Below are 12,875 nucleotides of genomic sequence, written 5' to 3' on the forward strand. Positions count from 1 at the left end.
GGTGGGAGAGGGAGGAAAGAGGGAGGGGAGAGGGAGGAGAGGAGGAGGGGGGAGAGGGAGGAAGGGGGAGGGGGAAGAGGGAGGAAGGGGGAGAAGGGGGAGAGGGAGGAAGGGGGAGTAGGGAGAGGGGAGAGGGAGGAAGGGGAGGGGTGAGAGGGTGGAAGCGCAGAGGGGTGAGAGGGAGGAAGGGGGAGGGGGGAGAGGGACAAAGGGGGAGGGGGAGAGGGAGGAAGGGGAAGGGGGAGAAGGGGAAGAGGGAGGAAGGGGAAGTAGGGAGAAGGGAGAGGGAGGAAGGGGAGGGGGAAGAGGGAGGAAGGGGGAGAGGGAGGAAGGGGGAGAAGGGAGAGGGAGGGAGGAAGGGGAGGGGGAAGTGGGGGGATGAGGGGGGAGAGGGAGGAAGGGAGAGGGGGGAGAGGAGAAGGGGGAGAGGGAGGAAGGGGGGAGAAGGGAGAGGGAGGGAGGAAGGGGGAGAAGGGAGAGGGAGGGAGGAAGGGGGAGAAGGGAGAGGGAGGGAGGAAGGGGAGGGGGAAGTGGGGGGGGAGGGGGAAGGGGGAGGGGGGAGAGGGAAGAAGGGGGGAGGGGGAGAAGGGAGAGGGAGTGTGTTTGTGTCAAATAGATACCCACCCCCCCAGGACACAGATTAGAATCTACCATTTGGGATGAAGAAACACAGGAGGGGACAAGAGACATAGGAGATTTTTTTAATGAAAGGGTGACAGGTTAAAATAAATAAAATTTCAAAAATTAAAAACTGGTTGAGAAAACCTGCAGTACTGACTTGTACTAAATAATGATTTTTGGTAAATTGCTGACTTAATTTTTGGATTTCTGAAGGTTGCTCAAAAATGGTGATTCTAGGGCTTCCCTGGTGGCACAGTGGTTGAGAATCTGCCTGCCAATGCAGGGGACACGGGTTCGAGCCCTGGTCTGGGAAGATCCCACATGCCGCGGAGCAACTGGGCCCGTGAGCCACAACTACTGAGCCTGCGCGTCTGAAGCCTGTGCTTCGCAACAAGAGGGGCTGCGATAGTGAGAGGCCCGCGCACCGCGATGAAGAGTGGCCCCCGCTCGCCACAACTAGAGAAGGCCCTTGCACAGAAACGAAGACCCAACACAGCCAAAAATAAATAAGTAAATAAATTAATTGATTAATTTAAAAAAAAAAACCAAGTTGTTTAAAAAAAGAAAAAAATGGTGATTCTATATACCCAACTTTCAGGAAACTCTAGCAGTTGAAATTCTACAAGTGCTATTTATTAATAGAAGATGTTCCCTGGAAAACTAACCTATTTTTTCAAAAATCAAATAGACTTGCAGAATTTAAAAAGCCGATGAAAAATAAGAGCTTCTATTTCAGCATAGCTGTAAATTGATAACCAGAGTTCCATCAAGCCAAATCTAGCTGGTCGTCCACCCAGCCACCACCGTTTGCTATGACAGTGATTGAGCTACGTATCCTCGTGACAGGTCTAAATCATGAAGAAACAGAAGCCAAAGGACTGTAGTAATCATTGTGTATAAATACATAGTAACAGAGTATTCTACAGTTCTCTTTCCCACAGATATGCCAATAATGAAAAGATTAATAATTCATAACCCATGCAAAAGGCTCAATGACCAGAATACAATGATAAATATTCTCTATACAATACACTGTTAAAATATTACTTGAAATCTAACTCAGAGCAAAAAACAAACCTATAGCTCTTATTGTGATCTGCATGTATCAGTTCCAGAGATTAAAATATCAAAATAACAATAAAATAGTCACTTGCCAACACTAATGCTATGTCTTAAAATGAAACCAAAAACAAAAACAAAAAAAAACTGATCAGGGATCTCCCTGGTGGTCCAGTGGGTAAGACTCCGAGCTCCCAATGCAGGGTGTCCGGGTTTGATCCCTGGTCGGGGAACTAGATCCCACATGCCGCAACGAAGAGTTAGCATGCTGCAACTAAAAAGATCCCGCATGCTGCAACTAAGACCTGGCAAAGCCTAAATAAATAAATAAATATTAAAAAACAAAAACAAAAACTGATCAGTTAAGAGCTCCTCTTGAAAATCCTTATTCTTGTTCCACATTGATGACCAGAACCTGTGAAAACGTGGTCTGAAAGTAGGCACATTCCCACAGCTTATTCAATCACTGGAAAGAGGCCATGTACACTGAAGGAACATCCACTGGTAAAAATGATAAGATTGAACTTCAGTGTATTTCCATTTATTCATTTATTCAATTGTTAATGAATATCAAGTATAAGTAGGGTGCTAAAAACAGTCTCCTAAGATAATGCCAGAGAAAGCTACAAAAACTTTTTAAAAAATTAGGAAAACCAGGGACTTCCCTGGTGGTGCAGGGGTTAAGAATCCCCCTGCCAATGCAGGGGACACGGGTTCGAGCCCTGGTCCAGGAAGATCCCACATGCCGCAGAGCAACAAAGCCCGTGCGGCACAACTACTGAGCCAGCGCACCACAACTACTGAAGCCCACGTGCCTAGACCCCGTGCTCCGCAACAAGAGAAGCCACCACAATGAGAAGCCCGTGCACCGCAACGAAGAGTAGCCCCCGCTCTCGGCAAGTAGAGAAAGCCCGCCTACGGCAACGAAGACCCAACACAGCCAAAAATAAATAAATAAAATTTAAAAATTAATTAATTAATTTTAAAAATTCAAAAAATAAAAAATTAGGAAAACCAAGCCGTTTTCCAAGATGTTGTACCACTTCAAACAACTGGTAGACAGTTTAGGAAGGAATCATGCTGTTATTTACTGTGGCTTAAGTCAATTTTAAGTCTTATGAAAGTATGAAACTTCTATGTGATTAATAAAAGATTTTTTTCAATAAAAATATCAGGTCCACAAATAAGTATTAGTAAAACCCAGTACGTTCCATAGCTAAGTAACACCAGACGTGGAGATGAGTGGTCAGCGGGTTGAACAGGAGCTGCATGCTGAAGCAGCTCAGGACACCTGTGGCTCGGCCTCAAACCCAAGTGATGCTGAGCTCTCTCTGCCCCCCCTGCTGCTGCAACCTCCATCGCTTCAGAAAAACCACCAAGGCCAACCAGCAAATCAAAACCTGACCTCCACAAAAGCATCAAAACCCAGAACAGGAGAAAGCGTGACACAAAGTTTTATGGAACTAGGAAAAGCTCACACCCACAGCAAAACACTGCATTTAAAGCAAAGTTCTCACTTCCCTGAAACTGGAGCGATTCTACAGACTCACCTGGTCTAGAAAGCGTACTCAGCTGAGGGAGGGGAGGGGGCTGACAGAGTGCATAGCAAGCACACAAGGGCACTGGCAGGTCGCAGAGTCCATAGCAAGCACACAAGGGCACTGGCAGGTCGCCACTGTGTGGTTGTAGACACGAAGCAAGGTCTCCGAGGACCACACTGCCCATCACTGTGTGCACGGGGGCCCCTCTTCCTGGGCTTCCTTAAACACCCAAGGTAAACCGAACGCTTTCTGGAGACGTTAGGTTCTATTCAACGAGTAATTATGACGTGCCAACTGTGCACGGATGTCAGTCATCACCAAGGCCGTGTCCCGCCTCCCAAGGTCCCTTTTTTCTCACACCTCCAGGTGCTGCGTTCCCTGTTTAATGGAGGCTGCCCTTTCATGTTCCTGTCTAAGTATTCAATCACATAGCAGGAAATTCAACTGAGAACATCTCACCCTTTAACTATTCCTAGGCTTCCGGTCATACACCTGGAGCAGTGGGGATGGGGCGGGACAGAAATAAAATAAGGAAGATGCTTTTTTAAAGGAATGACCAAGGCAAAGTAAAGCAAGAGGCACAGCACAGATGCAAACATTAGAGATCATCCTGGGAAAGCTGCCCCCTTACTAAGCTTGGTGACCTCAGTGAAGTGAATGAATGTTTCTACAACTCAATTTCCTCATCTGTAAAATACGGAGGTAATAATCCCCACAGCACATGGGAGTGAACTCTAATGCATCCAATAGAAAGCAATAAAAACAGGAAGTTTTACTTTTCCTGGTAAAAGAAATACAGAAGGTGGACTGGTAAGGTCCCCCTCCTCAAGTCACTCAGGGCCCAGGTCTTTCCATCTCATTATTTGTCTCTATCTAGGGTGTGATCTGTGACCTCATGATCCACAACAGCTGCCAGAGCTCTGGTCATCACATCTAAGTTTCAGGCAGCAGGAAAGAAAGAAAGGTACACAACCTCCCTTCCTGTAAGTCCCACAGTAATTCGGCCTACCTCTCACTGCCAGCACATAAGGGGATGGCCACACCTAGCTGCAAGGGAAGCTGGAGAATGTGGCCTTTTAGCTACACAGTAACAGGCCCAGAAAAAAATTGGGTTTCTGTTACTAAGGAAGAAGAGGACAGTATATGTTGGAAGAAACTAGGAGCCATTACCACCCGCACCTCCTTCATAATACAGTTATTACTATTTAAACACGGGAAATGTTCAGCATAGTCTTAGAATATACTAGGCTGCTGGGACTCAGCTCTGTTCTAGCCTTGATTCCATCCCTCCTTCCCCCCCCATCTCCTTTCCATCACTTCCTTACTATACCTACATCCCACGTTCTCAGTCACCACCTCTTAATTTATCCATCACAACAGCAATTCTGTTGATTCTTGGATTCTGAATCCCGTTTTCATGATCATATACAATCTCATGAAACAGCTGAGCATTTTGCATATTTTTTTCTACCATTTAGCCATTTCTGTCATGATTATATATTATCAAGCAATAGCGTGAAGTAAAATCATTACATTTCAGATCATAAAATTAAAGTTCATAACCATAATGTAAAGTTGATTTTGATAGCATCTGTATTCAAAATTTATATGTAAAAATAAATGTTGATTTTTTTATGGCTCTAAGAGAAAATGCTACTTAACTTACTTTAAAATCATTATGTAAAGGGGGATACCTCTCAAATTTTCAAATGACAGCAAAGATCATACTCCTTGGTAACTGAGTATCTGCTAGCTCTGAGAGGCAGTATCCAAATAGGAAAATAAAACCCAAAACAACAACAACAAAAAAACACCTGGGTTTCCATGAGCTTATGTTTATTTTATGCTGCTTTTAAAAATTCAATGTATATTACGTTTCTACTTGGTCACAAAGAGGGTTTTAGCCTATAGCATGTAAGCCCATTGCTGCAAATAACATACTGTATGCACATAGGTAATAAACAGAGTCCAAGTTGGACCTGATGGCCCACTCTTAGGCTCTCCATCTACATGGCCTCATGCAGTTACTCAGCCTCATCCCCCTCATCTGCCCATTTAAGACAACCATCCCAGGGCAGACTGCTTTGGGCCAAGAATCCTATGAGAAGCACAGAAAAAGGCGGGAATGACCAGGAAAACTCAGAGAAAGAAAATCACAAGGCCTGACAAGGTCAGAACACAGACGGATCCCCAATCCCACTAGCTAAGAGATTTGCAAAAGTCAATTCCTTGGTTATAAGATCATGCATTCACTGAGCACAGGCCCTTTGCTGGGCCTTCAAAGTGAAAGAATGAAGGACAGCTATTAAACACTTTTCCTGTACACATTTATGAATGAATACGTACATAGCATGTATATATAAAACAAATGGCATTAATCATCCATGAATATGTGCCTGACCTTGAGTAGGTGTTAAAGAGACAGTGTATTTGATGACAAAGTACGTGTCTCTGGTGTGGGTTAAATAGATACTGTATTTGGTTCTGAGATGCATATCTCCGGTTTATGTATTACATAGCTACTGTGTTTCATCACACAACTTTTAACTCTGGTGTGTGTTGAATAGATACTGTGTCTGGTTACCGGTGTGTGTGTAGGTGTGCAGGCGATAGGGCACCACAGCACCTGCACTTGATTTTTTTTTGTTTTTTCTGCTAAACAGAAACAAAAGTATGGGGAAACAAGGCATACAAATGGAGTTGGAGCCACCAGAATAATAATACAATTGGATCTTTCGAAGGGAACGTATGAACACGGGATTTACTGATCATTTGTCAGTCGTAAGCATCTTACCTGCCCTTTGTATTCCACGGGCTTTAGTCCTGCGTAAACGGGCACGAAGCTGCTGGCTAACAGGACCTAGACGGATAAAGAAACAGCTTGTGAAAGGAGGCGTTAACATTCCTACGATATAGTTCATGTCACCTACTATGAAATTAAAATTGTTTACACGTACAAAAATTTACTATAAAAATGAAATAAGTTCCATGTATTTCAAGTGCACAGTGGGACACACTTAAATAGAAGATAACATTTATTGATATCGGAAAAGACCTCAAAGAGATATGCACAATTCATTGTTCTCCAACTCCATCCACTTCACCCGAGTAATACTGGCACTTTAATTGTAGACAGCCAAGTCATTACAAAATTAAAGTCCAGGTAAGTCTGAATTCCTGGGTGTGTACAGGTTGCAAGTAAGTTATTTACGATGTTCCATCCTACACTGTAAGAATTATTTGAAAGTTTCACTCTATCTTCCAGAGAAACAAACCCCTCTGGTTATTACAGCTCAGGGGATGTTTTCATTTATGTCACCAGAATGTAGCACATTTCATGGGCTAGTTACATGGCCTGGATATGTAATGAGACACTGGCAGGGAGGGGCACCAATTATACTTTATCTTCCATTTAAAAAGTCGAAAAAGATTGCCATTTAAAATATTACCATTTCTTCCTACAGAAGAAGCTGAGCTCTGGGAGCTTTTCTGACATGTACAAGTTTTATTCTGCAATGCAGTTTTCAAATCACTAGTGTTCTATTTGGAAAGATACAGTATTAGATATGTAATACTTAAGCCCCAATCCTTCAATTGATAATTGAAGACTCCATGGCTGTTTGTTGTCAAAGAGTCCACGAGATTTTTTTTTCCAAGTAGATATTATTCAGAACTGGATTACAGTCCCCAAAATGATTTGTACATCATCCACTTAGAATTCTTTAGAAATCAGAGGGCATTTACCCCAAAGAAAGAATGATTTTTGAGGTCCGCTCTCAAAACCCAGCAATCCCACTACTGGGCATATACCCAGAGAAAACCATAATTCAAAAAGACACATGCACCCCAGTGTTCACTGCAGCACTATTTACAAGGGCTAGGACATAGAAGCAACCTAAATGTCCATCAACGGAGGAAAGAATAAAGAAGATGTGGTACATATGTACAATGGAATATTACTCAGCCATAAAACAAGAATGAAATTGGGTCACTTGTAGAGACGTGGATGGACCTAGAGACTGTCATACGGAGTGAAGTAAGTCAGAAGGAGAAAAACAAATAATGTATATTAACACATATATGTGGTATCTAGAAAAATGGTATAGGTGATCTTATCTGCAAAACAGAAACAGAGACACAGACATAGAGAACAAACCTATGGATACCAAGGGGGGAAAGGGGGGGATGGGATGAATTGGGAGATTGGGATTGACATATATACACTATTGATACTATGTATAAAATAGATAACTAATGAGAACCTACTGTATAGCTCAGGGAACTCTACTCAATGCTCCGTGGTGACCTAAATGGGAAGGAAATCCAAAAAAGAGGGGATATATATATATACGTATGGCTGACTCACTTTGCTGTACACCTGAAACTATCACAACATTGTAAAGCAACTATACTCCAATAAAATTTTTTAAAAATAGCTGATTTATTCTGAAGTGCAAGTAAATGAGAGACCCAGTCACCAGCATAACGTGATTTCTACAGGACACTCCTCTGTGGGCGGCGACCTGACACAACTGTATTGCCACACCGCTGGGACTTGGCACAGACTTTCTTATGCAATGGCTGCTCGTGACCAAAGATCCTGCAGACGGGGAAAGGGTCTGCATCTCCTCCACAGCCTGATGCTACTGATACCTGCAGGTGCGCCCCCTTCTCCACAGTAGGAATGAAGACCCTCCGTGGTGGGGAAACAGCACCCTCCCATGCTGCTGTGTACGTGAACGCCAGGGCATCGGTCCTGGGCGCAAGTGCGGCCTCAGCCACGGGCCCCTGACAGCTGGCCCGAGAAGCATGGCGGGGCTTCGGACTGGAGTAGAAGCAAACTCGATGGTGTCAAAGCACAACAAAGGGACTCTAGCAGGAGACAGGAAGGGATCATGCCAGGTGCTACTGCACATCTCTGCTGTGCCAGGCTGATGCTGGGTGCCAGGATCAGCTACACAACCTCTGGGCCCCGTGTGGAGTGAAAATGCAGGTATTCAGAACTGTAAGGTGTCGAGAGCAAAGCATGAAGCCACGGTATGATGACACCCTTTGCACAAGATTTCTCAGCCTTCTACGAAGGGTCAATGCAAACGAGCCCCCCACTTAGGCATTCATTTCCAAATCTCAGCTTTCGGTGTGGGGCGTGACAGAGTGGCCCCCGTGACGTTACCCACACCCTCTCCACAGAGACGCCAAGCAGGAGTAAGCGTCTCCTCCGGTGATGTGCGGAAGATCACATCCATCCGCGGGGCCGACAGGATAGAAACCAAGCTTCTTCAGGCCCAACCTCGTCAGCCCCCTGGTAGCCCCGACCTGGGCAGCTGAGCATTTTCCAGAGCAAGGCTGTTCACAGTTACGGTCACTGCCTTCACCCTAACTAATCTGGCCCTATCATCAGTTGGCTAACTCCTTTAAAAAAATAATTACAGACCCTAGGTACGTTCTGCAAGCACAATGAAGCTATTTAATGAAGTTATTCGGCAAACATGCAACACTGCACCATAGCGATAACTGAAACAATTTGTGGATAGCACACATATTGGGAAATTACAGTACTTAGACGCCTTTAAATGGCCAAACACACTCTATAACTGTAATGACTTAGTTCACTATAACAAGCAGACATGTGGCCTGCAAAAAAAAAAAAAAAAAAGAAAGAAAAAAGAAAAAAAATCACTACCCTTAGAAACAGAATTATGTGGGTTTTTTACCTCCCGTGTGTCAAGTTATAATGTGAAGTTCACAAGTTAATGCTTAGAACTCTTTTTGAGCTGTTTAGATGAAAAATGCTATCCAATTACTTTGATACAGATAGTAACAGTAAGAATCCTCTGAACTGATATGAAAAGTGCAGTGAACTGGAAAATACCTGTCATTCCCCCCAAAATCAGTGTATTTGTTCTGTCACAGTTTATATGGGCTAGTGATTTCTATATCAAACTATGGTTAGTGGGAAAATTAGCTTTTGATAGTTAGGAACTAAGCGGCTTGTCTTATTCGATGTCAGCTTACTGCCATTTTACTGCAAGCAAACAGGATTTTCTAAGGCGGGAGACAGTTCATGAAATATGTACTATTATGCCTAAACATGCTCTTTTACTATCTTACCTCACTGGTGTTCCAGTGAAATTTTTCTCACCAACAAATATCGATACGTCTAGGGCAGAGGTTCTCAAGTTGTGGGGGGGGGTGGTGCGGTCTGAGCCCCCTGGGGACATTTAGCCATGTCTGCAGACTGTTTTGGTTGAGGACACCAACACAGAAGGCGGGGACCTAGTTAGTGTTCCTGCCCTGTCACTTAGCCCAGCACTTTAAGAATTACATGTATGTTAAACCATTGATTTGGTTTCTGTTTCCTTCTCACCAAATACACAAGGATAAAAATAAAAGTCAGCGACTTCCTGTAGCAACTGTATAAAGCATTGCCAAGTGTGTATTCAATACACGTTCAGACTAGCTCTTTTCATTTTACATTTTATAGAAAAGGGGTGTTTAGAAAATTATGTGGCCTGGCTTCCTTAGAGAATAAATTCTCAACCAGTTTCATTTATGCCTAAAGTTGACTGTGGAGTTTAATGAGAATCTGGCTGTGTATTCAGAACCTGCTGGTGTAGTTGAAATTCAAAGACAGATTCAACTTTATCTTACCCAGTCTTCAAGATAATGACCGATCTTAAATTCAGTCCTTATTTCACCTTCACAGGGCTAAACGTGAGAAGGTCTTGCTGTAAGAGCATGCTTGCTGTGTGCAAGGAAATTCAGGACATCCTGGCAATGGAGACAGGGTTCTTCTTCCCAAGAGGGACACCATTCTGCAGGAACGCCTTCCTGGGTGTATGTGTGTCAAAGAGCATTCATGGATGTCAAAAGACCATCTCAGAGCACATACACGGGGCGTCAGTTTTAAACACAAATTCGATGATTTGTACCAATTCAGACAAGTGCCAGAACACTATCCCTCCATGGCACGGTTAATTTCAAAGTCATTCCTGCTGAGCTGTGGAGGTGACGTACGACTTTCTTTTAAATAAAGGGTTTACTTCCCTAAGTATGCGTTGCGGGAGGCTAATATTGAAATATGTTTGGATTTCCTGATTGCATGTTTCCTTCCGAAGAAGGATAGCCCAGAATAAAATCTGGAGCTTAAAATGAGTGAGTTCAGGTGCAAGATGTACACATTGGGACATTCAGGGCACAATATGTAAACGGGCCCACAAATCAAGGAGTTGCTAAGGACCCATGACAAGTATTTGCCTCTGTGCCTGGGCCTCCTGGCCGACGCTCCCCAGGGCTGGAATCAGTGCTCTACAGTATGGGGTTACGGGGCAATGTGGGGCTTAGCCCCACCCCCATGGCTCTGCAGGGCACTGCCCTAGTGGGATGTCTCTGCAGTGCCCTGTGCTGGTGGGGGTCCTGGCACTCGGGGCCTCTGGTGGAAGGGAGCCGCCCTGATGATCTCTGAATGGCCTTTGTCCATGGTCTTTGACTACATATAGGTCCTGGCTTCTGTCTAGACGGCCAACTCATCGAACCTCCTTATCACAAGGTTATCTGGCCAGATGGCAACACCCTTCCTGTTGTGTCCTAAACAGGCTGTCTTATTCTCTCCAGTATGCATAGGCTGAGAATGTTCCAAATCTTTAAGTTCTGCTTTGCTTCTAAGGAACAATTCCATCTTTAAGTCATTTCTCTCTTCTTGCGTTTTACTCTAAGTAGCCAAGAGAAACCAGGCTGCTCCTTCAACACTTTGCTTAGAAATCACCTCATCAAATATCCAGTGTCATCACTTGCAAGTTCTACCATCCCCAGAACACGAGGACATGAACATAATCCTGCTATTCTTATAACACGGGTGACCTTTCCTCCATTGTCTGATAACATTTCCTCGCTTCCGTCTGAGACATCATCAGTATGGCCTTTACTATCCAGGTCTCTCTAAGAAGATGGAGACTCTCTCTACGGTTTGTTTTTTTCTTTCCGAGTCGTCACCAGAATCACCGACGGCAATGCAGGCTTTTTCTAACATGCACCTCTCAACTCATTGAGCCCCTGCCCGTTACTCAGCTCCAAAGCCGCTTCCACACTTTTAGGTATTTGTTACAGCAGCATCCTCACCTGTCAGTGCCAAGTTCCTGTCTCAGTCTGCTCAGGCTTCTACAACAAAATACCACAGACTGGGTGGCTTAGAAAGGACACAAGTTTATTTTCTCACAGTTCTGGAATCTCAGAAGTCCAAGATCAAGGGGCTGGCAGATTCAGTGTCTACTGAGAACCCACTTCTATGTCCTCACATGGTGGAAGAGGTGAGGGAGCTCTCTGGGGTCTCTTTTACAAGGGCACTAATCTCATTCATGAGGGCTCCACCCTCATGACCTAATCACTTCCCACAGACCCCTGCCTCCAAGTACCATCATATTGGGGGTTAGGATTTCAACACAGGAATTTGGGGGGGGGACACAAACATTCAGACCATAGCACTGAATTAAATCACCATGGACATAAGATCCCAAATACTATGGAAATCCAATCCCAAATAAAATGAGTCTTTGGACCACATAATTGGTCCAAAGAGGTTCTCAGAAAGTAATCAACTATCACTGCAGCTATCAGATGAAAGAATAATTTTTTCATGCCACCAAAAGTGAAGTTAATATAATTTAAGTATGAATGATCACACAAAAGCACATTGGTGAATGTACACCAGGTCAATGGTTGAAGAGGTATAAAATCAGATGCTAAAGGCAGCAAAACTTGGTCGTAATCCATTTCCCGAGATTTTAGAGATGTAGGTGAGCATGCTGCTCATGAACAAAGATAAGGGGTAAAAGAAGAAAATGTTTAAGAAAGGGTGAAGCCTACCCAGTCTGCAAAAAGGAAGCTGGGACCTTAAAATTTCATGACAGACTCACACAGGAATGCTGACCAGTGACGTGTGTGGCTTATTATCTTATTTGTTCATTATTTACTAAATAGTGACTGTAATTAACAAGCTTATAGGACTTGACTATTTCACGCACACTTTTACATGATTTTTTCACTTTACTCGCCATGGTAACACCGATTAGCTTTCATTTCCATTTCACAGTTGAGAAAACTGAGGCTCAAACATAATTAGCCTCAGAGGACACCATCAGGGAATGACAGACCTAAATAGGAACACTGGGAGATGCACAAAAAACAAGTGATAGGAAAAAGTCTGCAGCTGCCGAAGAGGCAAGAGACTCTTTCTTGCCTTTTTGTTTCGCGGTGCGCAAGGAGAGGGGATTCAGAGTGCCGCCTAAACGAGCTCAAGAGACAGGCACGAGCCGCGGCTATCAGCACGGACCCCAGAGACGGGCATGAGATGCTAAGACTGCTGCTGCCGCCACCAAGAAGCCTGTGTGCGAGCACAGGTCACTCTCCACACCGCCCCTCCCGGGAGCCTGTGCAGCCCGCCACTGCCAGGGTCCCGTGATCCAGGGACAACTTCCCTGGGAGAACGCACGGCGCGCCTCGGGCTGCTGCAACGTCACACCCGCCGCTGCCGCCACAGGCTCTCCCCGCATCCGTACCCCCGCATCCGTACCCCTCCCTCCCCCCGGCCTGAGTGAGCCAGAGCCCCCAAATCAGCTGCTCCTTTAACCCCGTCCTGTGTGAGTGAAGAACAGACGG

General features: G+C 44.6%; 1 protein-coding gene across 13 annotated transcripts in view; it reads right to left on the bottom strand.

Moving 5' to 3' along the window:
• Window positions 1-12,875, bottom strand: part of PNPLA4 (patatin like phospholipase domain containing 4) — a 128,666-nt gene that overhangs the window by 98,089 nt on the left and 17,702 nt on the right. For all 13 annotated transcript variants that reach the window (XR_011072197.1, XR_011072198.1, XM_068532449.1 and 10 more), the window contains exon 5: window positions 6,016-6,081. Coding sequence is in view for 11 of the 13 variants with exons in the window: in XM_068532449.1 (XP_068388550.1) it covers window positions 6,016-6,081 (66 nt within the window). In the remaining 2 variants the exon portion in view is untranslated. The remainder of the gene's footprint in view (window positions 1-6,015; window positions 6,082-12,875) is intronic.

The sequence above is a fragment of the Eschrichtius robustus genome, chromosome X, assembly GCF_028021215.1.
Source record: "Eschrichtius robustus isolate mEscRob2 chromosome X, mEscRob2.pri, whole genome shotgun sequence".
Lineage (NCBI taxonomy): Eukaryota > Metazoa > Chordata > Mammalia > Artiodactyla > Eschrichtiidae > Eschrichtius > Eschrichtius robustus.